This window comes from Aythya ferina (genome assembly GCF_964211825.1).
Source record: "Aythya ferina genome assembly, chromosome: 20".
Taxonomy (NCBI): domain Eukaryota; kingdom Metazoa; phylum Chordata; class Aves; order Anseriformes; family Anatidae; genus Aythya; species Aythya ferina.
Window position 1 is genome coordinate 3,074,207 of NC_140318.1, and position 27,547 is coordinate 3,101,753.

The 27,547-nt window shown below is 41.0% G+C and overlaps 1 protein-coding gene across 7 annotated transcripts; it reads right to left on the reverse strand.

The window, feature by feature from the left end:
- Positions 1–491: 491 nt before the first annotated feature.
- Positions 492–26,952, reverse strand: SEC16A (SEC16 homolog A, endoplasmic reticulum export factor). Of its 7 annotated transcripts, none has more exons than XM_084494150.1 (33): positions 26,799–26,948; positions 23,518–26,094; positions 22,267–22,764; positions 21,600–21,745; positions 19,361–19,446; positions 18,372–18,507; positions 17,423–17,621; positions 16,482–16,659; positions 15,587–15,729; positions 14,742–14,803; positions 14,372–14,510; positions 13,892–14,134; positions 13,504–13,601; positions 12,734–12,815; positions 12,431–12,548; positions 12,084–12,195; positions 11,721–11,826; positions 11,224–11,364; positions 10,993–11,106; positions 10,213–10,417; positions 9,776–10,024; positions 9,011–9,099; positions 8,405–8,452; positions 8,046–8,204; positions 7,416–7,493; positions 7,190–7,246; positions 6,379–6,490; positions 5,926–6,063; positions 5,290–5,390; positions 4,799–4,873; positions 3,991–4,050; positions 3,003–3,077; positions 492–2,135 (listed from the first exon to the last, which is right to left on the reverse strand). In XM_084494150.1, the coding sequence occupies exons 2-33, from the start codon at positions 26,017–26,019 to the stop codon at positions 2,067–2,069; spliced, it is 6,618 nt and encodes a 2,205-aa protein (XP_084350276.1). In that variant the 5' UTR covers positions 26,020–26,094; positions 26,799–26,948; the 3' UTR covers positions 492–2,066. The 7 variants fall into 7 exon arrangements, with proteins under 7 accessions (XP_084350276.1, XP_084350275.1, XP_084350270.1 ...); XM_084494149.1 differs by having other exon boundaries at positions 22,267–23,379; XM_084494144.1 differs by having other exon boundaries at positions 22,267–26,094; positions 26,799–26,952.
- Between the last annotated feature and the right edge of the window lie 595 nt (positions 26,953–27,547).

Sequence of the window (27,547 nt, forward strand, 5' to 3'; positions counted from 1 at the left end):
AGCTCCTTGCGTGGACCTCGGGGGGGGCTCTGCCGGCTCCTCTCCGCTGCCCCGGCACCCGAGCTCACCGCTGAGGGGTCCCCACCGCCGCCGCCAACGCCTCACGGTGCCGGCCGCCCCCCGCCTGCCGCCGGCCCGGGCCCCGCCAGCTCCGCCCCGGCTGCTCCAGGCCCGGCCGCAGCAACCGCGGCTCCGTCAGCGCCCCCTGGAGGCCGGAGGAGCGCCCCGCCAAGGCCCGGCCCTGAGGCAAAAAGCGGCCCCGGGGGCTCGCTGACTTCAAGACCAAGCCTTTTTCGCTTAAAAATTAAAAGCTCCTCCTAGCCTACTTCTTCGGTTTGTAACATTTCAACGTTTATAAAGCGCAAACTGCTTCCCGTGCGGTCTCCACACCTCGCTTTAAGCAGGGCTTTTAGCCCTTTCCGCGCACTCAGGAGACACGCGGAGCTTCCCTCGACTTGCCCCAGCAATAAACCACAAGAAGTAGTAAAATGTGAAAGTGCTCCAGAGCGCAAAATATTTTATTTAAGAATTTACAGTGTCAAATCTTACACTTAGGAAAGACAGCCGCTCCCAGCCCAGAGGAAGCCTTCTTGAATTAAAGATGTTTGGCAGTCTCTACTGAAAGGAGAAAATAATCAGCGGCCTGGCTGAACTAGAGGAAGCCAAGTGTCTGACTAGGTTTCAGTCACAGAAGAGGAACCCCACGCTGCTGCTCACCGTGCCTGGAATTGAGTACGGACCACTACGCCAAGGTTTCCGATTCCCCCAAACAGCATTATGCTTCAGCTACACACAACCCCTTTTAGAATAAAACGTAAGGCTATCGAGATCTCAGGAAGGTGACATTATTCAGGAGAAAAACTATCAGGGACCAACACCAGCAATTTCACATTCACGTTATTTCTACTCATGAGCAGAAATTCAAGTAAAATCAAATAGTGTGGTGGCAAATTCTAAATAAAATATGGCCTAACAATTTAATAAATATTTAAAGTTTATTTCCCTCTTTGCAGATGATTCAGATTCTTCAGTCAATATGAACATTGCATATCATGGTTTTCAAGATTTCCTATATTAATCCTATAGATTTCAACGTCCATCGGTAGAGGTCTAATCCATCTACATTTAGTACGTTTGAAATTCAGCTGTTAGCTATTTAAGACCTTGGTTATTTTAGTAATGGAAATTCAAGAACAGTATTATGCTGATTCTGGCACTCAAGAGGAAAAGACAACTTTCAAGCTGTTACCACCTTAATTACACAGTGCCAGCAGTTTGAGAGAAAGCAAGTAACCGTATTGCACTTAAAAGAACACTCACTCATCAAATAGTACAGCATCAGCTATTATACAGAGAGCTTCTTTCAGACTATACAATTTGCTTTACAAGTAGTCTAAACCACAAACTACATACATACTAGATAAGATCCAAATCAAATTAGTATTAGATTACAGTCACAGTTTTCATTCAATATGGGTCAATTTATTTGGATGAGCTGTGGCCCCCTCCCCCCTTCAAAAAACAAACTAGCACGAGGCATTTCCCAGATGAACATCTTGAATTTCATACATTGACAAACCAAGTCCTGTTTTATAAGCATTACAATTGCGCATGGTCCTCTTAAGGCCACAGAGTGTTATGTTACAATGTGGACATGTTTTTCCCCCACAATGGGACGGGAGCATCCTTCAGAAATTAAGGAATCCCTGAAACTATGCCTTAAAGTCACACTAGTAGGTTTAAAATTATTTTAAGGAATAAATTGCCTATGCAATTTATGAATAATTTTTGTAACAGACAGCAACTATTTCCTCCCTTGTGTCTATTCTTTATCACAGCAAAGCTATTTCTAGCCAGTTCTTTAAAAGGAAAAGTTACATATATTTCATGTTTGGTAATGATTTATGTAGATGAAGTGCAAGTAGGGAGACCCATGAAAAAAATCACCCATCATTAAATTACTGTCCTGTCAACTGCAGCTAGTTCTGATACCATGTGCCATCAGACTGAATAGTTCTTCATATATTCAGAACACGAATGAGAATTCCAAGCAGAGCCACTGTATTCTACTTCAGCGTTGGATACTTCCTCTGTCCTATTCTTCCTGGCCTTGAACTTCCAGTGACTGCAGGAGACTGAAAAAGAGTAACAGGAATAAACAAAAAAATGTTCTGTAGAAGTGCCATCCTGGAGACAAAATACAAGAAGTTGTCAGTAAAGTCTTGATCCCAACGTTGTTAGCTTAAAGGAGTTAGATTGGTCTACATGCATGTTTAACACCCTGCATGTGATAGTCTGGATTAAACTAGTAAACCAAAATCAAAACATAAAAAATGAAGACGGTTGACATTCCATCAGGCGGTTTTGAATATCAAAGCTAAATTACGTATCAAGAGGTCTGCTGAAGCACCAAATCTCACGATAGTACACTTTTATATAGTTCTCATCTGTATGGTTTCAACAAGGCTGGAGATACTCATCCTGCAGTACTGAGAGCCTGGTTCCATGTACACAAACCTTTCCATAACGGTGCCTGGCCTACAGTGAGACTGCCTCTTTTGTTATAATACTTTTTAACCCTTCATACTTGGTTTGAAAACAGATGAAAAAATACAGTGACATTCCAGAATGGGCAGCTGCTCGTTCCATTATTTTATCTTGCAAAATTCTTAAGTGCTACAAAGGCAGAGAAAGAGCAGAAGGACACTTCGTGACAGACTGGATTCTCTCACTATATGGATCACCTGGGAATGGGGGAAAGAACACAACTACATGGTAAAAATATCTGGGAGGAAAAAAAAAGACAAAATTCGTACTGATATTTAAGGCTACACCGAGTTACTTATTAAAGGTAGACGTGGACTCAGCTCACTTAAAACAAGATTGTTCAGCATGACTGATTTACTCAAGCAACATTTAATTACTTGTTTGAACTCTCAGGGCTAACAAGTCTCTTTTTGTTCAATAGTTTAGTTCAAAGTAGCAATGAGGCCTTTACTCACTTGTGCAAATTGAGAAGGATTGTAGAACTGTACTGTTCCTGCTGAAGGTCCCCCCGAAGGTGGTACAGCGGCAGGCTAGAAAGTAGATTATACGAAAGTTACGGAACTGCAGAGCTTCACTGCCTCTCAGACTTGGTTTGCTTAGTCATACAGAGAAAATATTCACAGTAATAATGCCAACAATATGGACAGAGCAGCATATTATAACAACTGCAAAAAGTGCTGGTACAGTTTGCATCCATTTCTTTAATATTATTTGCTTAATGTAGGAATTGGCAAAACAATGTCACATGCATAAACTGTAAATAGCTCTGAAAATCCAAAGCATGCAAAACCAAAACAAGACGTTGGTGCGACTTCACTGCATTAGTACCTTCTGTTTTTGTTAGTAGACCTCAGGACTTGCCCAAAAATAAACATTCTATGTCAAGTTTTGCTTTACTAAAAACTATCAGAAAGAGTTTGTGTCACTCCTTTACGGTGACCCCAGACTACTCCCAGAACAGCAGAGATGAAGCATTCCTTTAATTCCTACAGGGGCTTTTGCAGATGAAACAGGCAATGGTATTATTACCAACTTGAGATTGGCAGCAGCAGAATGACAAGGTTTAGTTTCATTGGGTCATTTGGGGAAGCAGTAGGTTGATTTTTCTTAGTTTGGAGGTTTTTTGTTTGCTGTTTTTTTTACATCAATTGACGAGTTTGGTAACCCAGGAAAGAGCTAATCAAAATTACTAAGTAAATCTCTTAGGAACATGAACATAAACAAAAAGCATGCCTGGATTACATGCATTCTCATAAACACAAAAGTCTGAAGACCCTGTTTGAGTGTTAAAAGGAACACTGCATCATTAGTCACTTTGAAGGTTATTTCTGTGAAATGAGAAGGGAAAATGACTAAAAGTAGCATTAGTATTTAAGCAAATGCAAAACAAAGAGTGGAAAAGTAAACACGTTAACATAAATGAGAATGGCCAGCCACATGTACCTGATTAAAATGCTGGCTTACTTCACGTGATAATGAACTCATTGAACTAGAGCGCGAAAGCTACAAAACAGCAAGAACACACAAATACAAAAAAACACAAATAAAAAAGTCGTCATGCATGTCACTGCCCCAAGCTTTCAGTTGTTTTATTTAATTATAAAAGTCTCACTCTGCCAAAGGTTAAACCAACTTCAAGTTAAAAAAAAATGTAAAGCCAGAAGTTAGTTTAAATCAAAAGGACTTCTTAAAGCACAAAATTATGTAGATACAGAAAACATTTAGTAGGAATAAAGGTAATGTTACTCTGCCTGGCACACAGCAATCTATTCTCCTCTTTGTGTCTCACATTTAATATTAGTGAAATTATATGCATGCACAGAGGCAAGAAGAGATCCTTAAAGTGCTATTGACATTTTACTCTGAAAAGGCTTTTATAAGTTTACATATATCGAACAAGCAGATCACACCACAGAAAGTAGGACTCTGAACTTCTCATACGGACTTAGAGGTCTCTTCTGTACAATTTTGGAAGAGTCATGTGACACCATCTTGCCTGGTCACAAGCATCTGCATCCATCACAGAATTATAGAAAAACCATGGTTGAAAGAGACCTCAAAAAGATCACCTAGTCCCACCTTTGGTAGGAAAAGCGAGACCAGATGAGATTACCTAGCATCCTGTCCAACTGCATCTTGAATCAGTTACTTGCCATTTAGATGGCCCATGTTAAGAGCACTACAAAATAATGGTTAAAATATGCTTCACGAGTCATTAGCTAACCACTTTGAACCAAGTCTGAAGTCTTACCTCTCCTGATTGGAAGCCATCAGGGTTGGAAACAGGAAGCCCAGATCCAGGTGGAAGGATTGGAGGGTTTAAATACTAAAGAAAAACAATGCACTCTTTTTTAAATCTTAATTACCATGACTCACTACAATGTTATTTCACCTTTCTGCTATATTAATCCCATTGTAGCAAACAACATTGCAATACATGAAGTCAGATGAAAACACACCACGCATGGCTACTTCCTACGTTCTTGGTCCATTTCCTAACACATACTGCACACACGAAATGTGCAGTCCTGCCAAGTTGGGAATTACAACTTTTCATGGGCTTCCTACTTCCATTTTCACTTGTATTTCCATTCTCCAGTTCTTCAACTAAAACATAGGGATTATGGTTGTGTATAACAATAGGCTTTGTACATCCTGCAGCTACGATGCTACTGTTGAGGATCTTCAATCATTTTTATGAGAAGTTTGAACAATATATACAAGACATTCTTTTTAACATACCTCTGGATCAGCAGCTGCAGCAGGTTCTGTGTTGGTTTGATTTGCAGCTGGAGTGTGCTCTGCTGCACCACTCCCTTCCATCGGCTGGGGTTCCCCTGGAACTACAAAGGAAATGGGATTTAGTCAGACACACCAGATTGGGGGGTTTGACTTCAAAGAATAAGAAGCAGGGTCATAAGCAGACCTGAATTTGTACAATACCTGTCTTCTTCCAGGAATAAAAAAAAAGGCAATTTAAAGAGTGCAGTATCAATATCTACAGGTGTCTCAGTATTGTTTGCAAGTTTGCAATCAGGAGATGCGTACAGTTTATACAGATCAATTTGGTGCATTGCAACATGTAGTAAAAATGTATCAATTTTTAAGAAATCAGCCCCCCAAAAATCAAAAAAAGACAAAATAAACCAAATCAAAACAAGCAAAACCCCAATCTCCTTTGTTTGCAGAGTGCAGAGCTGGGCTTTATTAATTTATTTTACTGCAGTTCCCAGACTGATTCCTCTTTAAAAGGGATTGGAGTTAGTAAGGTTGAATGCCGTGAAATGTTCATTAAAAGCTACATAATGCACACACTGGCAAAAGTGACTTTAAGGTAACCATATAACCTCTTTACAAGTTTAACCACGCACAACACACCTGAGTTTGGAACAAAGACATTTGCAGGAACTGGCATTGGTGCCAACGGGGCAAATAGATCTGCCGGTGCAGGAACAGCACCACTCGACTTGGTTCCACCTGGATTCAGAACATCGACGTAACGGGCTCTGCTTCCTGCTAAAATAGAGAAATCCGGAAATAACAGAGATAAGTCTCGTGTTATTCATCTCCATGTCTATTTTCAACGGTCTGCTGGTTAAACTGCCTTTCAGAATCAGAAAGTAATGCTGCAGGGATACAAACAATAATACCCAAGTCACAATGTCATGGTGACAGCAATCACAATGCAGAAGTTAGGCACAAAGCCAAAAATAGGCACAGATCCATGACATCACTGAGATGCCAACTGCTCCTAAGCACCCCTAGAAAAGCCAAGAGTTTTGTCTTCATATTTTATGCAATAGAAAATGTGAAGTCTTCCATGTCTGTTACCTGCTCTTCTGGAGAACATGTTGACAGGGGCACTAGGTGGGCCTCCAGGCCCAGATGGAGCAGTCTGGGGAACTTTAGGAAATCCTGTTGGAGGTGGTGGTGGAGGTTTACTCTGCCAGGAGAACAAAAAAGAAAAAAAAATCATTGACTAAGAGTGTCTGTCTGACTTCCTCCTTTTCCTTACGTACTCCAGAACACAAAAAATTGCAAGATGCATGTCAGTATACCCAATGTGGATCAATATTCTTGATCTTACACCATATAACTCCTTATCTAACGCCAAGATGTTTACACATCTTGACACCCCATCTACATTCACTCTACAAGGAAATATTTACAACCATGGTTCTCATCATTTGCTTATGCTTTGAAATAGCTCTTGACAAATAAGGATGAACAGGGTGGGTGATTTTCCTTGCTTTACAATGCATTACATTTTCAGAACTAAGAACTCTTCTTTACTTCCCCTCTCCCACTCACCCCCCTTGTCTGTTTTCAGCAAATCAATTAACAAGCTATTTTCCAGGTGGTATCCACTTGTATGAAGAGATACATTGAACTAAGTTTAGAATAAATTCCTTTGTAAACTCAGTCACAACAACTGGATCTACACCAGCATGTGAAGATATAAATGGTTTCATAAATATGTGGACTATACAAATATGTTACTCGTTGCTTAGCTTCAAAATGTTGCACGTTTTAATCCAAATTCAGTAAAAGTCAGTAAAATTGTAAGCCAGTACAGATTTTAGTTTGAAGAAGTAAAAGGTCCTCAGTATTTTATTTTATTTATTTTTTATTTTTTTTTTACCTCTTCTTCTGGTTCATCCAAATTAACCCAGCGCTGTTTCTGTTCATCCCAAACAATCTACAGGGAAACCAGAGCCAAAAATTAGCAGTTCAACAAAGCTGGAATATACACAGATTAATTTTTACACACATTTGTTTACTTGTTAAAACAATGTTCATCTGTCATCCAGGAAGTCTCTCTGAACCAATTAAGATGTACAAAGGTTTTTGTGATTTAGCGGACTTACAGATTTGTTTTTGTCATCTGGAAGGTGAGCTTCATTCTTTCCTTTCCCCATCAGCCAGCGAAACCAGTTTGCACCGGTCTAAAATATAAATATATCTATTAAGTTGATTTTCTCAACACTGTCTTTACAGGCAAATCAAAAGAATTTCATGTAATAATTAGTTTTCTGTTAGAGACTTCAACTGTAATATAAAAAACACCAGGAAAGATGCCCTCAGCTAAACTAAATGGTATCGTTCTGAGAGATGGAAGAAAGAATTCAGAGGTAATATGCCACAAATGAAAACTAGTCCTTATAAATGGCAGCCTGAGAAAACGGGAAAAGGGCCAACACACAGAAGTGGTGTAAGGAGAGGAAAATAAACAAGTAGGGGTAAACCCACTGTGGTGGATGGGAGTTGGATGAAAGAGAAGGTGTTTGTTTTTAATGTAAAGGGAAATTGCTCTGAATTCATTCCCAGGGAAAACAAGCTGCCAGAGGAGCAATGCTTCAGTGCATGTAGAGGCAGCTAGTGGTAGCACAAACTGCAATATGGGCGTATAAAAATGTCTAGATGTTGTAAAAGCCAAGCCAACGTTACCACACGTCCCGCAAATCTCAACCTACAACTACCTCACTTAGCGAGTTTACCTTTCTAGATGCTGTCTCTTTTTTTACTTCTTTTTTAGTCTCTTTCCCTACAGGAACAGGTGGAGAAGGAGAAGGCTGTTTTGCTGCAGAGTTGGATCTTTCTCGTCCCACAGAATGAGCAGAGGACTCTGAAGTTGTCCGTGACCTTCGCCCATAGCCCTGTATCATGAATACATGGGAAAGCACAAAGCTGTCACTGCTGGAGTGAACTGATTACACTCCATCTTGCTAAGCAAATTCTTTCTTTGAAAAGTTAGTAATAGGAAGAAATCCAAATACACCAGTAAAAAGTAAATGTAAATAAGAACAAAGACTTAGAACAAAGACTTAGTGGAAGAAGCAGCCTGCTCATGGCATACCATATATGCTGAAGACTGAGATGCAGATCTGGATCTTCGTCCTGGTGCCTGGTTAGATATAAAGCCAGGACATGCTTAATAAGCAAGCAGCTAAATATCTGACACAACATTCACTATTACAAACTCCCATATTATTCAAGACATTCAAGCTGGTTATTTGGGTACTTCTATGTCCTCTGACGTGTAGGATGGACCAAAAAAAGAGCTGATGTCTGGCCAAGTAATTACACGGTCATATAACTAATCCAATACAAAGTTAAATCAGGTCGCTGCTGTGCAGACCAATCAGCCCACAAGGGGAAAGATATAAAAATGCTGCACCAGACAGCAATTGCTGCAATTCCACCCTCCCCCTTCTAGATTAGGCCGGCTGTTCTTCTAATGTTCATACAGCAACTCTAACATTAAAAAAAATAATAATTAATCACCGTTTCTTTTGTTAGCATAGTTAGGAATTAATTATTCCAACGAAGGGAAGGAGAATGGGGAGGACAAATTAAGCTTCAAACCTAGATGAAGAGCAAGACAGACCCCCAATACACTTTGTGATTGCAAAGACATGCAACACAGCTGACGTGCCAAAGAGATGTATAAAACAAAAGATACCATGCTAGCCATTCTGTTGTAGAAATCTTCCTCTCTCTGTTCAGGGAAAGAGTTTCGTGAAGGAGACTCTGGAGGAATTCTCTGCATTCCTTAAAAAGCAAAATTACACTATGTTAGTGGGGAAAAAAAAAAAAAAAAAAAAAAAAAAAAAAAAACCACAAAACTAAATGCTTTTAAAGTAAAGTTTTTCACTAGTTATGAGTTTTGTGTTATTAAGAGCCTGATTTTTACAGAACATGAAATGCAGCTGGTGTGATTTTTTTGTTTCTACTGCACAGGTATTGTTTGTTCCAGATATAGGTTAGAGCAGGGTGAGCAATGCAACCATCAGAATGGAGACAATACCAGGTTCTTCATATCTCTAACACAACTGTCAACACATCTGTCCTTGCCTTCACGTGTGTCACGTTCTGCGGTCACAGGATTAAAAATTAACACGGTGCTAGAAGCTACTGCCCAGAGACAGAAATCCCTGATGCTTCAATCACAGACCCTCAAGACAGAGCAAGTGGCAACTGCAGTGCATTCACCAATTCCATGGTACAGAAAATTGCCTGGTTTATGTCTAAATCATAACTTGCTGATTCTGACCTCTCTTTTAAACTAAGCCAATACTAAATGAATACTAAAGCTTTCCACAGATGTTTCTGTAACTTAATATCATCTTACTAAACATAAATATCCAAGACTCGTCTCACTATTTTATAAATTTTGAGATGCTTTGTATTAACCCCCAAAATAGTTAATTCCCCTAAGATTCCAGACCTGTTTCCAGGTTTGTCTGCTCTTCTTCCCGTGACTCGGTTTCTTGCGGTGGCCCTCCTGGTGGTAGTGTTGACCCCATATACAGCGGTGATGGTTCAGCTCCATACTGATTTGGAAACCCTGGAGGTGCAAAGCCAGGGCCTGGACCAACGGGCTGAGAAGCCACTGGGTAGAAGGGGACACTTCGGACAGCTTCCTGGTCACCAGGAGGAATCACAGCAGCTGACCCATCAAGTATAGCCTGAGGTGCTAAGGCACAAAATAGAGTTAAGAACTGTAACTAAACAGAACCTTTCATCCTGTGAATAAGATGAAATAATGCTGAAATTAAATTTCACTCTTAAATGATTTCTTATATTAGAAACCCAAAACATTTACTTTCTCTCTTTGTCATGAAGAAACATGAAATGTCATAAAGAAGGCTATGAGACACTAACCTGAAGGCATCAGCTGCACACTTTGCATCTGTTGAGACATATTGGGTAATAAGGATGCTAACAATGCATTTTCAGTGCCCGGGCCCATGTCATGGCCAACTCCTCCTCCATCATATTGACTGGTATGGTCTAATTCAGAGCTTGGTGTGCTACACGGATACTGTTGTGGTGTGGATCTGTCTGTGTTATAAGCTATTGCACCCTCCTGCACAAAAAAAAATATACTAACTCTACCAGATGTTAAGTTCATAACTAAAGAAATATATAGAAAATTAAATCTTAGGGTGATAACACCGTAATTTTTGTTGCTGCTGTTTTATTGAACTGTTAGGTCAGTTTTTGCATTTCTAATGGATCTCTTTCAATAACTATTTCTCCCTTTCCATTCTGTTACAATTTAGCTATACTAATTCACACAGCATTTTTGCTTTTTCTCCCTTCTCCCTTTTTACTGGCAAGCAGATCGCCTGCTTACAACAGGAGTTGCTGCATTAGTTCCTTAATGAGCCTTGTGATTCTCCTCACATTACAGTACTAAGAAAAATCTGTTATGTAACATACACTACCCTTTAAACTACTCAGTACTGTATCTTAAGGCACTAAAGTGTGATAAATGCACTTATCTTGAATTATGATACCTGTATTTTATGGCATGGCTATATCATGAGGTAATCACTTCATACGTTTCTGTAATTAGTAATATGAATAAAGCCATTCAAAAACTGGATTTACACTAACCCTAAAAAGGGAATAGTTCATGTTGGAAAGTACATTCTTTACCTTGATCTGTCCATCCACATGGCGAAGCCTTACCAACCAGGAAGGTTCAACAAGAGATTCTTGTTCTGGTTTCTCTTTTATCTGTGGATCAAACAGGCGCAGTTGCGATGACATCTAGAAAAAGAAGTCATTGTAAAATTTCAGTTAACCAGCAACCAAAAAAGGCAACGTTAGCCACAGCTTATCACCTACAGCATGAAGCCACAAACACTTAATTCTTCCGTATGTTACCTGAATTAGCTGGCCAATGAGTACAGGTGAATAGTAGTGTGGATCTTTGAGGACAGTTCTGGAAATCACTTCACAATAATGGAAGGCCTGAGCAGCAAGTCCCATTTCAGCAAGTCGGCAAGCATAGATGAATTTGAAAACCTATGGAACGCAAGCAGGTGAAACAAATCAAGCAGTGAGAACATTCTTGGGAACATCCAATGGAAATTATTATTTGCCTACAGGTAGCATCAACAAATCCTGCTAGATTTTTCTTTTGCAATATATGATAACAGAATTTAAAATTCCAAAGTTCAGAATGCACAGATAAAAAATGTTAAAAAAAAAAAAAAAAAGACAGATTAAGTGACAAAACAGGGAAAAAGCTATCTTGCGCTATGCTACCCATAAATATTTCCAGCTACCATGGATAAAGTATCTTCTATGCTGAATAAAGCACATATGAGAGATGAACACCTTGCATAGAAGCTGCAAAAATGTATGAAATATCTCTTCACCTGGAAATTGTGCAAGCAGCCAGGCTGAGTTCCTAGTGACTGTGCGTATTCATAGGCTTCTGTTCTTTGAATGGCTTCATTGGTGGCAAACTTAAAAAATGGCAAGCTATTAGGGAATAGGAGAAGAAAAATACTACTTGACATTCAGATCATATATAATCAATAAATATTGCTATGTCAGTTAGAAATAAAGTCAGAAAGGTAGGTTTTTAACAGACAGTATAAATAACTTCAACGCCTCAAACAAGGTCAGGGCATCAGACAGTTCTCAAAAACTGCTGTAGCTAGTTATGATGAGGGGAGCAGTGCAACCCAGTCTTGCCAGCATCAAAAAGGGATATTAAAAAAAAAGGAAAGCCAAACCTATGATTTGATCCAATTAGGACAAGTTTTGTTGTCTTCCTTGTGTAAACTCCAAAACCAACTTGGGCCATCAGGTAACAGAAGTGAGCAGCATCAAGCAATCCTTTAGAAGCTGTAGGAAAATAAGTGACAGAACTCAGAATATTTTGTCTTGATAACACACCATATAATTCAGTGGCCCACACTGTTTTGGCTTTGTACTTAAATACCCTCATAGCACAGACAAGCCTGTATAGAACTGTTCCACTTTATATTTTACACAGCAATTGCTGTTTAAGTGCTGAAAAATTAATTTTTGTCAGAAAGCTTTTCCTTCAGTCATCACCAGTTCATCCCCCAGGAGTTACCAAGAGTGTCTCCCATGGTTGCAATAGTCCTGGATTCCAAGTCCACATTGTTTGTCAAGTTGGATAACACCATTGCTAGATGAGGCCTCCAGTCTCCCCATTTCTCATCTCCACAGCACTAAAATTAGAAGAATTCGTTAGTCAAATCAGTGACCGAAGCTCTGCATGGTTAAGTGTTTAAACCTAAAAAAGGACAAAACTTATTTGTCTAGGAAGAGCACGTGGAAAGATTACTGTTATGAACTACGCTACTCACTGCAGTACCCCGTTAAGACTCAACTGCAGCTCACACTCCAATCTTACCGTGGATGCAGCTGGCATCCTTCCAGACATGAACTGGTAAACAGTCTGCAGAGGGTCATTAATCGGGAGACTGTTGGCAAATCTACAGAGACATTATACAGAAAACCAAACAACAAACATTGGGTAAGCAGTTAAAATGTATTTGAACACTCAGCCACAGTTAATCTTGCTTACTTTAAGACAAGGAAGCGCTGCTTGAAAATATTACATTGAATAAGCAACTGCCCCCACTGGATAATATCCAAAAGCAAAGTACTATTAATTACCTGCATCTGCCACTTTGACTTATATCAATCCAAGCTAGGAAAAACCTCATGATTCTCCCCATGCCGGATGACTAGACTTAGTACCTGATTTCACAAGCTCAGGAGGCAGAAACTTTATCTGTCTATAGACAAAGCATGCATGAACACATCAACAGAAGCTGACAGTTGTTTTTTTGTGCCATCCCGTTTTCTCCCCCCCCACAAAGCCTGACCAACAGTGCCTGTCAAACTAGCCCATGGATTACTGTAGTTAAAATATCCTTTAAATGGAAGGAGTGCATAGAATAACTTCTCAGGTTTAAGCTTATGGCCTGGAGACCTCAGAAGAAAAAGCAACAGCTTACATGAATCAACTGAACACAGATGTAAAATCAAAGCATAATTATTGCATGAGCTATTCAAGATAACTCATGATTTTGACATTAAGATGTCTGAAGCACCAGACCACACTCTAGTGGAATAGGCAGACCATTTCATATTAGTCAATAACAAGAAAAATTGTACCTGGTCATAACTCTTGCATGCGTTCTGCTGTCCATCTTGCTGGCAAGTAGCAGGGCATGACCCCATAAGCCATGCTTCATGGCCGATTCCAACGCATCCTAAATTAATACAGAAATTAGTTTCCTGCGTTAGCTTACCATATTAGTCAGTAAGAGTGACTTTTTACAGTAGTATTTTGACTTAAATGTTTGTTTCGTTCATGTGCTAACACAAGAAATTTAACTTTTATTTTATAAACTGTAGGACGCAGCATTTTTCCATCAGTGCAGCACAGTGTTATGAAATATACACACTGCAAGTAGCAAGAATGATTTGCACTGATCCTTAGAGCTTTCAGATATTTGAAAAATAAGTAAATAAGAGACAGTATTTGAATATAAGCATTCACCTTCTTACGGCCATAAAGCAGCAACTCTCTGAATCTCTCTGTCTCTTTCTCAAGAGTGTCAATTGTGGTTATAAGACTATCAGTGAGAAACGAGAGCTGAGCTTCACCAGATTCCTCTTCTACTTGTTCCAAAGCCTCATTAGTGAAATCGATCAAATTTGCTTCATTAGGGGACTTTCCAGGAAGCCATACTGTTTTATGATCTCGGAGCAAAAGTTCAGCCAAGTCTGTTCCCACAACAGTCTATAATATGCAGTAGGGAAAAAAAAACAAAACAAAAAAGCTGTTATTTCAACATTGCCTTCATGTTGTTTTCAACAAGATTTAACTATCAGCACCTCTGAGAACAAGTGACCAGATTACCTGCTCCATCAACTGTTCATTACAGGTAAGTCACTATACACATATTACTTCTACAGAAATACCAGTTTCTGTATAAAAGGTTTTAGAAAGGACAAAAGGTCAAGCAGTGAAACATACCCCATTCTGCCTGCACAACAGAACAATGAAGTCCCAAAGCAGACTTGCAGATTCTTTGTCAATTAAATTTTCATTCTTGAAGCACTGTGTAGATTTATTTTGTGCAAAATTAATAACGTCCACTTTATGGGTGTCATCCCTGCAAGAAGAAAAAAGTGTTTAATGAGGCAAATATAAAATATTCAGATCATTATCGTGACTAGTATGAGGAACAAATTTAAAGCTCACCCTACCATTTATACAAGTAAAAAACAACAAATATTTTAGTTTAAATTCTGTAATCTACAATTGCAGGACAATAAAAACTTTGATGAAGGAATGAAATACAAAAGTGTGATTTTTCAAAAAAAAAAAATCTGTTAGGACATACTTAGCAAGAGGACCAGGAAACGCTCTCATCTCTTCTTGCTCTGGAGAGTGCTGCATCATAGTCTAAAGACACAAACATAAACCATCAGAATTTTTTATAACTACAATTTTTTTTGATTTTAAGCATAAAAAACCAAACCCAAACGTATCTGTATTATAATCAACAGCTATTGCTCTTGAAATATATACGGTGGCTTGCAACCTGCATAAGGATAATAAATTACAAGATCTGCTTCTTGACGGGGGGAAATATTCTGTAGCAAAATACAAAATATTCCTCATATCTCCTCAATTTTCCTGCTGCCATTCTAGTATTTGCATGCAATTCTACTTCCTTCTACTGGTATTTTACCAATGAATCCTATTCTCATCACGTAAACCAGTCCTTACACACATTTTACATCACTGGAGTGCTGCAGTTCTTTGTAGAGGCATAGGAAGAATAAAAATATGCACACGATATTTAATCCCCAGTCAATCAAGATAACAAGCTGTCCTTTGTCCTTGTACATTCTCTGCAGGGCTATGATCTCTCTAGGAACAGTATTACATTAATAACAAACAAACAAAAAACTCCAGCACTTCTAGAAAGTAAGGATTTTACCCAAACATAATTATAAGGAGCTGGATGATCTAACCATGCCTATGTCATCTCTCATTGAAAAGGAATTGCTAAGTTACCACTTCACTTACAGCTACAGAGCAAACCACAATAGATAAATATACAAAGATTACATGCACTGATGTATTAAAGAAATACAGGAAGCTACAGACCTAAGTCCCCTACTCCCCTTCCGAAAGAAAGGCCTGTACTCCTCCACCCTCATTTTTGCTTATGAACTTTACCTCCATACTGTGTATTTCAACCAGAGCTGGCTGTCCTTCTGAAGGCAGGTTTGGCAGCACTTTTATTAAGAATCCCCCAGGACCAAACCTAGCACACAGATGAGGCACTGAAAATTTCTCAGGCGTTGAGGGCCTTAAAGGTGCTGAAGTAGGGAGAAAAGAAAATAAGATAAAGTGACCTGACTTGCAACAAAATAGACATGCTGATGTATTTATTTAATTCAGTAATCCTGCAGTACTAGTGGAGAAAAAAAAAGAAATACAATTTGGCTAAACTTCGTAAGCAACAATTAATCAGTTCCATTAAATTCTCAAAGATCTTCTGAAGATTTGCCACAAAGAACAAAACTAGACTAAAGAACTCTAAAATCCACTTATTGCTTTTATACAAAGGCTTTACTTGTTTGTTTTAGACATCTCAATATAAACATATGACATCTTCAAAGAGCTAATGACTTCAAGAAACTCTAGAAAACCTTTTCCAGATGAACCATGTTTTCTCATGGGAAAGGGTAAAAAAACGTGGATAAATCTGAAGTTTAAGTTAAATTTTAATCATTCCCCCAGAAGCATACACAATGCAATTCAAAAATGTATCTAAAAAAGTGTTTACAAATGCAAGTATGCAATATTTAATGGCAATCATCATCTAGCTACTCCCGTTCTGTGAAATACCCATGTTTCAGCAAGCAAGAAGCTATCCTTTTGCTGAACAGGGAAGAACTTTGTTCATGTATACATACTGTAAATAGGAGTGCTTTCCTATTAACAGGCTTAACAAATACACAAAAGTGATCTCATGCACTACAAACATTAACAGAAGTACAAACTACCACCAATAAACAACCTCACAAGCACAGTCCCTTCCCTTCTCCTTCCCCGACGGTGCCAATACCTTGTTCTACAGTTGACCATCCAGTTTCAGTCGGGTAGCCATAATCTGTAAAAGGCTGTTGTCCACCAAAGTTAGGAGCATATCCACCATACGTATAATCTGCATGCAGCGACACTGCCTGTGCAGTACTTTCATAGGCATTAGCCGTTAGATCATGGTTACTTCTATACAGCTGGCTCTAAATAGATCATATTAGTAGTCATCAGCAGAGAGCGTGAAGTTACACAAAGCAAGCAATACTGCAGGCATGACAAGGCAGCAAGCATCCCCCCCATCATCAGCTATTTCAGTTCTTCCAATGGTTCTTAAACCAGGTTTACTACACTTGAAAACACTGCCCTGCAAATCACCTGGTACAATAGCCTGCAGAAGATAATCTCTCAGTGGTCTCCCCTCAATGCTTTTACTACCATTTGATCTGTTCAGTTCTCTCACCACCACAACAATCACCTGAATATTACTCGTATTTTTCAGGTATTTGTAACTATGGCATAAATAGATAAGTCATCAGCTAGGTGGTTTTTTTGCTTGTAAAGTCAAGATACCATCGTACAAACACTGAGTTAGTGTTTTAACAGATCCCATGCTTGTGATCAGAAAAATGACAACGCCAAAAGCCAGACATCAACTCCAGCCAAGCACAGTAAAGGCAAAGTTCTCACAACCATATGGATTCAGTATTTTTTTTCATTTCTGCATGTGTGGCAACTGACACAGCTGAGTGCTGATTTTGGTTAAAGTTCTACTGATAACTGTGATAAATGCTAAATTCAAAACTACATTACAGAACAGCCTTAACTTACAGAATACAGGTTTTCAAAATACATTTTTCCCAAGCTAAAAACTGAAATATTTACATATTTCTAACTTTTCACCCACACCTAAGAGAAAGGCCCAGCTTAACTGTATGAGAATACTTGATGTGACCATTTGAAGCTTACTTGCTGAGAGCGAGAGCTAAAACTGCTCCGGTGACTGTGAACACTGTGGGAGCTACGGAGACTATGAGCAGAATGCTCACTGTGAACGCTGCGTCTGTCAAATTCATCGCCATAAGGATCTCTGTGAGGCTCTGCTTCATCATCAAAGCTTCCAGTAAAACGAGGATCGTATCTCCAATGATCTTCGTATCGGTCATGTCTGAAGAACAAAAGCACACCAAACAAAAATAAACAGTCAACTGTATGTAAAGGAAAGCGACTCCACTGCCTGCCTCTTCGGAAGGGAACCGTACCTAGCTTCAGAAGGGCTTCTAGATCGTTAACTAGATTTCGTTTTTTATTACAGTAAACAAACTGGTACTTCAAGAACTTCATCCAGAATATTCAAGATGAAGATTAACATCATGCTCCAAGGTTGTTTAGAACAAAAAAAGAAAACCTAAACAACGTTAATCTGAAAACGTGTCATATTTGCCTTAAATCCTTTTCTTAAGAGTTACATGGAAGCTCATCTGTTGTTCCTCAATTCCCTGTGTTGAAGCAAAAGAACAAACTAGCAGATGTACCTATTAAAATTGTAATACTGCATTTTAATAGTCTGTCACAGGATGCAACTGTGTTCCTGGAGTACAGTATTGAGAGGATTTTGTTTATGAAACTGCATGATACCCCACAATTCTGATGCCCATACAACTATCACGACAGTGCACAAATTTTTAAGGCTTTGGGGCAGATCTTTAACAAATAAAGCAGCATTTCCATTTCCTTGCCTTAGTACTTACTGCCATTATCTAGTTTCCTGATGACACATTTGAATATGAGGGCCTTAGTCCAGAAGAAAGCAATGCCAGACTGTCTGCCTTCACTCACAGTGGTTCTCTGGGCACAGTCAGCACCCAGGTCCCACCCTGCCCTAGATATGGAAAGAGTAAGGACTGAATGGACAAACCTGCTGCCATATGGATATGCATCTCTCTTCTGGTAAGGGTTGTGTTCAGCATCATACCAATACCTCTGATCGTAACTTCTAGGATCTCTGTATCTGGGGTCATATGCTGACGAGTAACGTTCCCAACGACTTGGATCTTTGGAAAATAAAAATAATGGTTTAGATACTGGAAGTTACTACCTATAACTTTTCTCTCTTTTCTCTTTAATTGCCTGTTGATTTGGTCAGCAGCCCAGAAAAATAAAAACATGACTATAGTTAGCTAGATACTCTTCAGAAGACCAAGATCAGATAGACCTTTTCTAACAACTTTCAAACTTAATCATAGCGTGAAAATAATTCAACAAATAGTAGCACAATCTTTGCTATCAGTTTTCAGAACTCCATGCTACGTGCTTCAGGATATGGACAGATTTGCTTAAAATCCTCCTGGGCACTATCTAAGCAATTGCCTTTAGACTACTAACACCATTATGTCTCTGTGAGCATTCAGGTAATTATAGACAACAACACATTCTAGTCATTAGCCAATTTCTGTTTACACCCCACCTAAATTTTACTTTAGAACTCCGCCTGCAGGTTACACACCAAGGATACAAGCCAGCAAGTGACAGGTTTGCAAAACACCAAAGAAAACCATTCTGTGGACATACCATGATACATTTTTATACATTAAATGGCAAAGAGAAGTCTGGGAGTGAGGAAAGACTTTTATTTATTTTCTATTCACTACTTCTGCTGAATAAAAGAAATATAGGAAGGATAGCATGGTATTAAGAACTACTAAAGTAGGTCTAAAGATCAATTTCTAGCAAGTGTAACTTTATTCTCACTGGTTGTAGGAAGGATATATATACACACACATATATATATTTAATTACAGGAAAAACACAGTAATTCTCCAATCTTAAAGTTGGAGAAAAATTTACGGAGAAAAGGAGATCTGCAATTTGCTACAGATAAATTCAGAGAATACTTTGACACCTTACCTCCATAGTCATATGCATTTGGGTAATAGCCTGGATAATAATCAGTCCATCCAGTTTTTGCATAATAATCTTCAGGATACCCCTGCCTGGAAGTACACAGACATAAGAAGTTATTGTCCCTCCTTCAATCTCTCCAAAAGTCAGCAAGAGATATGAAGAACTACATGCCACAATTGGTTAGGTAGAGGTTCATATTTAAACTAATGCATTTACAGGAAACCAAATAATCATAATTGTAAAATTAGATGTTTACAAAGCTATATATCACTAAGCTGTTCTATGCCATAACAAACTGACACTACAATACCTCAGTGGCTTTTGTGAGCTGCTCTGGTCATGAGATCGGTTACTTATGGGCAATTAATCACAAAAACTACTGCTATAATTAGAATGAACTGTCTCAACAGAGAGATCTGCAACCTAAATAATGAAATAATTGCTCCCTCAACTTCAGAAGTGTTTTCTTATACATCTTACAGAGATGAAAAGAGGACTATGGTCTGGAGACAAAGTCACAAAAACAAGTCAGAACATGCTCTTTTAGGTAATTCCAACCAGAAGGCTTCCACACTGAAGTCTCTGGGGCTGTCATTGCAGCATCTGCCACCAGCATAACACACAAGTCAGAAAAGAAACAAAACCAAAATGCACTGCGCTATTGTTTGGCTGCCTGGCCATCAAAGAACTCAATACTATCATTTTCTTGTTCTACTTGTAGCTCTGTTATATGCCATTCTGGGGACACTACCCAAAATTGATGAAACAAAGCTAGAAGTACGTTAGATAAGGACATAAAATTGTAGTGTGTGTACATGTATGCACGTACACTTATATACATATCTACACATTCACATGTTGATGTCTGTATATAAAACCCTACGTATGGATATAAACACTCGTGTGCATGCATTCACAAACACTCCTGCGTATACCTACACACACATGCACAGAAGGGAAAGCATTTTATCAATGGTGTGGAGTGATGGGAACTCCACGCTCCCCCCCAAAGCACTATTCATAGAGGTGATAGTGCAAACCCTGCAGTGGCCAAGCCAGTCAGGTGACACTCGGCACTGGAAAAACGTGTGGGAGCCTTGCTAACACAGCACTTAGCTCTGCAGGAGGAGTTTTGATCTTATCAGATCAAGTTTATCCACCTAACCAGCCTTCTCAGTCCCCCTCAGAAAGATGGTATTCCCTTCCCCTCCCCAAACAGAAGTTAAGAATCCTCATCATCAATTATTTACAGAAATCAATGCATCACTGATACACTGTGAGAAAGTTTCAGGAGCACTACCTTTGGGTACCTTGCCACACAGTCTGTGCTGCCCTGCAGTACCGTACTACTGCCTGCATCCAACTGCAGTCACATCACACATCAACACTGACAGAGCAACCCACAACAGGCTTTGATCTGCCCAAAGCCCTCATAGGAATTTTAAGCTCTTCCAAACACTATGTAAAAAAGAGCATGCATCAGGAGTGCTTTCTTAGAGCTACTAGTGGTTATCTCCTTAGCAGATCTCACAAGGCACTCAGAGTCACTTAAGACAACGACAGAAGTTATCACAAACGGATATGCTTATCGTTTTGTACTCCTCAGTGCCAAAGCTTCCTATAATCTTATAAAGGCAGTAAGCAGAATTTTGTTTTTAAGTTGAAGACTACTCCATGAGTGAAACACCTGTCCTGGCTTGACCTGTCAGACAAATTAACCTGACACAACCCCAGCAGTTTTCACTGGATTCAGCTGCTCTTTTCCAAAAAAAATGAAATGCTGCACATCAATGAGCCACACGGGCTGCTGTGCTTGCAAAGCAAATCCCCACACCAATGTGCAAAAGTGCCGTTTATTAACAGAACTAGGGGGCTGCTGTGTAAGTGCTACCAAGAAAATAAACAAGCACTGATTAACAAACCCATGGCCTACACGGTACTTCCACGGCACGCACGCAAAAGAGCATCAAGTCTGTTGCAGTGACTTTCTGCCAGGCAGAGAAGCTAACAGCCACCTACAGAGCTGAATGAAAGGCAGAACGAGCTGTAGCAGCAGAACAGACTGCTGGAACCGTGTCGGTGTCCTTTTCAGGCACGGCATTTGATACCGTACGTTCCTATGGCAGCACACAAAGTTTTTGAACTTCCTCACTGCAGCTGATGCTGTAAAACTTGAACAGGTGTAATTGCACTCACTGCTCTTGGATATGCCACATCTTCACTCAGTTTAGGAGCTGCATACCTAGAAGAAGGCCTGTCAGAGCAGTGGCTGGCTCTGGAACTGGGACGTTCGGGCTCAGGGTAACGATAGCTCCCGGGCTCCATATAAGCAGCGCTGCTGCTATCGTAGTGTCTGTACCGTGGGTCGTACTGTCCGTAGCTGTCCTCCTAGAAAAGAGGTTGACACGTAAGGTAAGAGGCCGCCCAAGTTCAAGAACAAATATTTAAAACAAACAAATCGCCACAGATACCACAACCGTGATACCTGAAGAAATTAAAATCAACAGCCTATAGGACAGTTTTTGGTATACCTTATGGCAAGGCCTATTAATATTACTTCTAGAAACTACTTCTAGACTACTTCAACCACTACGATGGCCATTCTGCTAAACTGCCAATCAGTCAGGCAGCAGGTGAAAACAGAAATGCCAACTTTTCCCAAACAAATAAATAGTTATCAGCTGACATCTGTGCCAACTGGAATTAGCATTAACTATTTTAAGATTTTTAGATCTCTATTATGTAAATTTTATTATTGCAATTTAGATTTTCCCTGTAGTTAAATCCTTAATATGAACGCCATACTGAATGTTGATCATAACACAACTATTAAAAGTTGTAATTCAAAAATGAAAACTATTGATATGCGCTGAGTGGGGAAGAAAGGGGAAAACAAAAACGTATCCTACCATGTAATAAAGATGAGATGCTGCTCTGGGATCCGCAGGAGGGTACGGTGGGGGATATGGAGGCTGGTAAGCATCATAAGGATGTCTGTAGTAGTAGTAGGGGTTCTGTGGTGGACCAAAGGCATCCTGAGGAGTCTGAGGCAGGGGTGGACGCTGCGGGTCTTGCTGTGCACTTGGCACGACCGGCTGGCCGGTGCTGCTAGGAGGAGCTGTGGAAGTCTGTGCACCCGACGGCTGCCCAGGCACGGGCTGCTTCTCAGGGCTTGCCTGGTCGTACCTCGCCAGCTGCGAGGAACTGGCCTCTTGGTTCCCCAGCTCCTGGTTCTCACACTGCTGCGCTGCCTGCGTGGCGCCAGTCCCTGCAGCAGCCGGGTAGCTGGAAGGAGCCGAGGAGTGCCCGGAAGGTGTCGGTTGCTGCATCTGAGCTGCCTGCATTTGGGGCAACGCTCCCTGCCCAGCTCTGTCTGGCACAGCCTGATGCTGTACATCTTTTGTTACCTGTTGATAGAAATGTTGTTTGTCATGCACCTCAGGACCCACCTGGCCAGCAGCGACTGACTGCGGAGGATACGTGGGACCAGAAAGCGACTGACTGTGCACTTGCACAGCGTTACTCGCACTGCTTTTCTCCAATGTCCGTGGCACTGTAAAGTCAAGCACTCCAGCAGCTTCTTCTTTGTTATTTGAGCGATTTGCAGAACTATTAGCCTGTACTACGGAATTAACAGGTGGCAGCAGCACACTTCCACTGGGAAGATTAATCCCAGGAGAGACGGATGAATTAGCTCCCGGTTTGCTAGCAAATTCAGGAACAAAACCTTCAAAATTAACATTCTTTTGCCCTTCAGGAGCTAAATTAAGCGGTGTTTTCATGAGCAAGTTTGCAGGCTGATTAGAGGCAGTATCAGAGGAATTAACAGGGCTTTGCAATAAATTATGTTTTAACAGATTAGTATTTGGAGGTGCATTAACTAACAGAGATCCAACTTGCATCACAGGCAGCGGTGCATTTTCCCCCGAGATGATCCCACCAGTATGTGAAGTCTGGGGGCCCATCGAAGGCTTGTCCCCAACCCCGGCATCCTTCATTGGCTGATTTTCATTGCTGCTTAGCTGATTAGATAGAGAAATAGAAAAATTAATTGGCTGAGCCAAGTTATAGCTTTGATTAGGCTGAGCAATCAGGATAGGCTGATTTTGCAAAGACTCTGTAGGTGGAGAAGACAACAAACTTGCATAACCAGAACTTGCCTGAGACTGAAGTGCCTCCTCTTCTCCCATTTTGGGAGGATTCTCAAGATTTTCAGAAGATATATTTCCATCTTGGGAAGGCTGCACAGCAATATTCCCTGGTTTGTTTGGCTGCTGATTAGGCAGGCCTTCTTCTGGTGGCTGAATGACTTCCACAGTTTGTTTGGCAGGTACATACACCGCAGGAGCAGCAGGAGCTAGAAGAACATTTCCCCCAAAATTAGGTAATTCATTATGAGCCCACAGAGTTGTTGCTGGGCTGTCACACTTCTTAATTGCTCCCTGAGCTCTCGTTGAAGACCTTCGCTCAGACAACGACTGCATGTTTTCTGTAACAGCTCCAGAGTGCAACATGTTTCCAGCTTCACCAGTAACTGCGAGAGGCAGCGGGTATACCTGAGGCATAAAAATAGTTTCCAGATTATCTGGTGGCTGTTCGAGATTGCCTGGTGACGCAGCTGGCACGGCTGTGTTCTTCTTGGTATTCTTTTGGTTTGAGTGGTTCTCTCTTAACTCGACCACCATCTTTGCCTGGTCAATTTCTGCAGGTTTTATGCCAACTCCGTGGGACCTCACAGGTTCAAAAGAACTGTTTGCGCTCGTCTGAAACACTCCTGTAGGTTTGGGAGGGCTTGGAGTTGGAGGCTGGGAGAGGTTACTATGGTAGCTCTTGCTCAGGTTTACCTCGCCTGAATCACCTCCCAGAGGAGAAGAGTCGATCTGTTTGAAGAAGCGAGCAGAGGATTCTTCATCAGGCTTCCCGCTTTCTTGCTGAATAAACGTACCGACTTGCTCGGGAGGTCTCGCTGAGCTCGAAGCACTCCTATGGCTAATGTTGCTATAGTTTGAAGATACGCTATCGGGCCGGACGGGATGAGGTAAGGAATCAGGTGCCTCCAAATTTGGTCCTCCTTCAGCATGGCTCACAACAGCGTTCTTTGGAAGCATCTGCCCCGGCAGGGCTCCGTATCTGTACAGATCAGGGTGAGCAGGAGGGGATGAAGCGTTCACGTTGTGCGGCTCGCTTGGCAGCACTTCCTGATTCTGAATGCACTCCAGGTTCTCCACGTTTTCGTACTGTGACCCACCGTTACCGGCTGCATCACCTGCGCACGCTTTGTCATCACCAATAAACATCGCGTGCTTGGCAGCCTGTGCCTCCTGCTGGCTGATCATTTTAGGGAAATACTGCACATCCATTCCTTTTTGTACCACCTCGTTGGCTGAACCTGCACCGACCTGCGCCAGAACATTCGTTGCAGCCCACTGAGGCTGCATGGGCTGGTGATACAGGGGCGACGAATTTGGCTGAGAAGCAAACTCGGTTTTCTCAACCATGTAATTTTTTTCAGATGAAAGTATTTCTTCATTCTCTGCCTCATCCCCTTTGAAAAACATGGAGATGGTTCCCGAATCTCGGTCTGTGGGAACGGGTCTATTTGATGTTTCAGCCACACCTGGAGATTGTTTTTTGGGGTTGTTTTCCTGAGCTGTGGGAATGACAAAATTGGAGTCTTGCAAGGGTGGCTGTGGGTAAAACTGGTCCTGGTAAGTTTGATTTAACCAAGCATTAGTCATTTCTGCGTTCTGCCTAAACACATTGCCAGGCTGGATGCTGTTCATGTGATGACCATGGTTTGCAGAGACATTTTTCCCATTCTTTTCACAACCAACAGATAAAGGCGCTTGCACGGGATTTTGTGGAACACCTTGATGTACAGGAGCATGCTGCAAATTCGTCTGCGGGGGAGGATGAGGAGGGCTGACCGAAGACTGAGAAATGTTGTGAATGTCAGGCTGAGAAGACGGCTCAGGATGGGGCACAAAATTTCGAACTGGAGACTGCAGGTTACCTTGGCCAGGTCTCCACTGAGACACGGGCTGCTGAGGAGGTGGAGGGAAGACTGCTGCTGCAGCGGGTCCCGAAGGAACATCGCTCGGATCTCTGCTAGCATCTTGCCTGCCTCCAGGTCTGTTTGACATAGACACCATTCCAGGATGCACACCGAAAGAATTTTCAAGTGCTGTTCCTGTATTATAATGCAAAGGTACCGCAGAGCCGTGGAGTCCCAGCTCTGCGTTGGGATGCATTTCTGTAGCGCTATTTATAACGTATCCCGGGGACGGTGAAGGAACTGGAACGTTAGAAAAGGTACTGGTGTTTATTCCTGGTTGGGGAACAGGAGCTGACAAAGACGTGTGCAGTCCATGAGGATTGTCCCCTGCGTGTGAGGGTGAAGGATGCAGAACAGCTGGCTGGGGAAACGCCGCCGGGGAAGAACTTGGCATAACCAACGCATTGCCCTTGGATGGATTATCTAAGGGGGAACCCTGGGGAGTTTGTCTGCCAAAGGCAAAAGGGTCTGTCACGGGCTGCACCGGGGCAGCTGCTGCATTTGCTCGTTTACTGAGCGAGGTGTTTCTCCAGTAAACGTTCCGGGCAAGGCCTGCAGGAGGTGGAGCTGCTGCTCCCGCTGGAACAGTCTGTGGAGGCTGCTGCATGATGGCCTTCCAGCAGGGTCAGATGCCAGATGAAAAGCTAGCACTGGATGCCGTCAACAGATTCCTTCTTCCACCCTGTTAAGGCAAAAAGATGACGAGTCAGTTTGTTTTCTTGCAACACATGTAGCAAGCACTTCAGCAACTGTTATTTTAGAAACAAAATTACCCAAAAAACTTGGAATAAAAGATGTTCTCCAGAACCTAGGAGAAATTCACGCTTAACATTGTATTTCTGAACGCAAGCACGGTGTTAATGAAGCTTAACGCTGAGTGGTAACAGTGCACATCCTTTAACAAATAGCTCCAAGAGGGACTGAAACACAGCTTGGGCCTGTACAAAATTTAAAGCCTCAGAGTCTCCTAATAGCACCAGTGGGATTCTCCTGTTACATTTCCCCAAATCTGTTTGAAGCAGAAGTACACATCATAGAGGCAAACACAGCAACAGCTGGTCTCCAACAGCATCTGCAATCGCTTTGGCAAGCTCAGCTTAGTTAAGAAACATTGAGAAAATGTTGTTAGAGACAATACTTCTGCAGCTCTGTCGCTTAATCTGAACGGACCATTTTAAAGGTAAAGTGAGAAGCACTCCAAGTACTCATCGGATGTTATTTCCCTAAACAGAATGCACTTGGGTAAGAAAAATATCGTTCAGGGCAGTAGTGTTATTTATTATTCTGAGACTGCTCTGCCACCAAGAACTCCAAGCAGCACCAGTCAGGAATTTGGTGCACATGAAGTTCAGTAACTAGAAACGTGCATTTTTCATCATCCTTTACCAATCTGGGGAGGAGGGCAGCTGACAAAGTGAGTTCTTTGCTACTTGTCCAGCTCAGCAAGGCTTTAGTAACACGCGGTTTCTAATTGTATGTAACGAACTTTGCATCACACAGGCTGCCCATCACAGCTATTTCATGCCAGGTGCAATTCTGTTTACAGGAGACAGACAAAAGCTGTGCGATTCTCGTGTTTATTTTCTTATTTTAAAAATTCAGCACCTTGTCACTAACAGTAATAAATCACTTTTCCTAGTCAAGCCAAAATTTTCATAGCTACAGAGAAGTTAAAATGCAAGAAACTTCTGGTTTTGAGTTTAAGAAAAAGACTGAGTAAACACTGCATAACTGTGTGCATTCCATGAAGATTTACAAAGAAAAAACTCCTGTAAAAGCATTCTGGCTAGCACACACAGCTCAGTCTATGTAGATTTTTTTCCAAATCAGTACAGCTTAACCTCTTCTGCTCATCACTGAGAGCCCAGCAGCCTGATTTGTTATCGAGGCTCCTCTTTCAGGGCACCAGAAACATCAGTCAGCAGGGACTGGGTCTCTCAATTTCTCCTCCGTGTTCATATATTTCATAGCCTTGATTGACTGTGTCAATTCTTAAGCTTAGACTTCATAAACGCGTTAAACCTTTTCTTTTATTAAAATGGGAAATGGGACCAGAAGCAGATTTCAACAGAAAATCACTGAACAGAAAGCTTTTTTTCATGCATTACTTACATTTGTATTTATTTTTTTTAAAC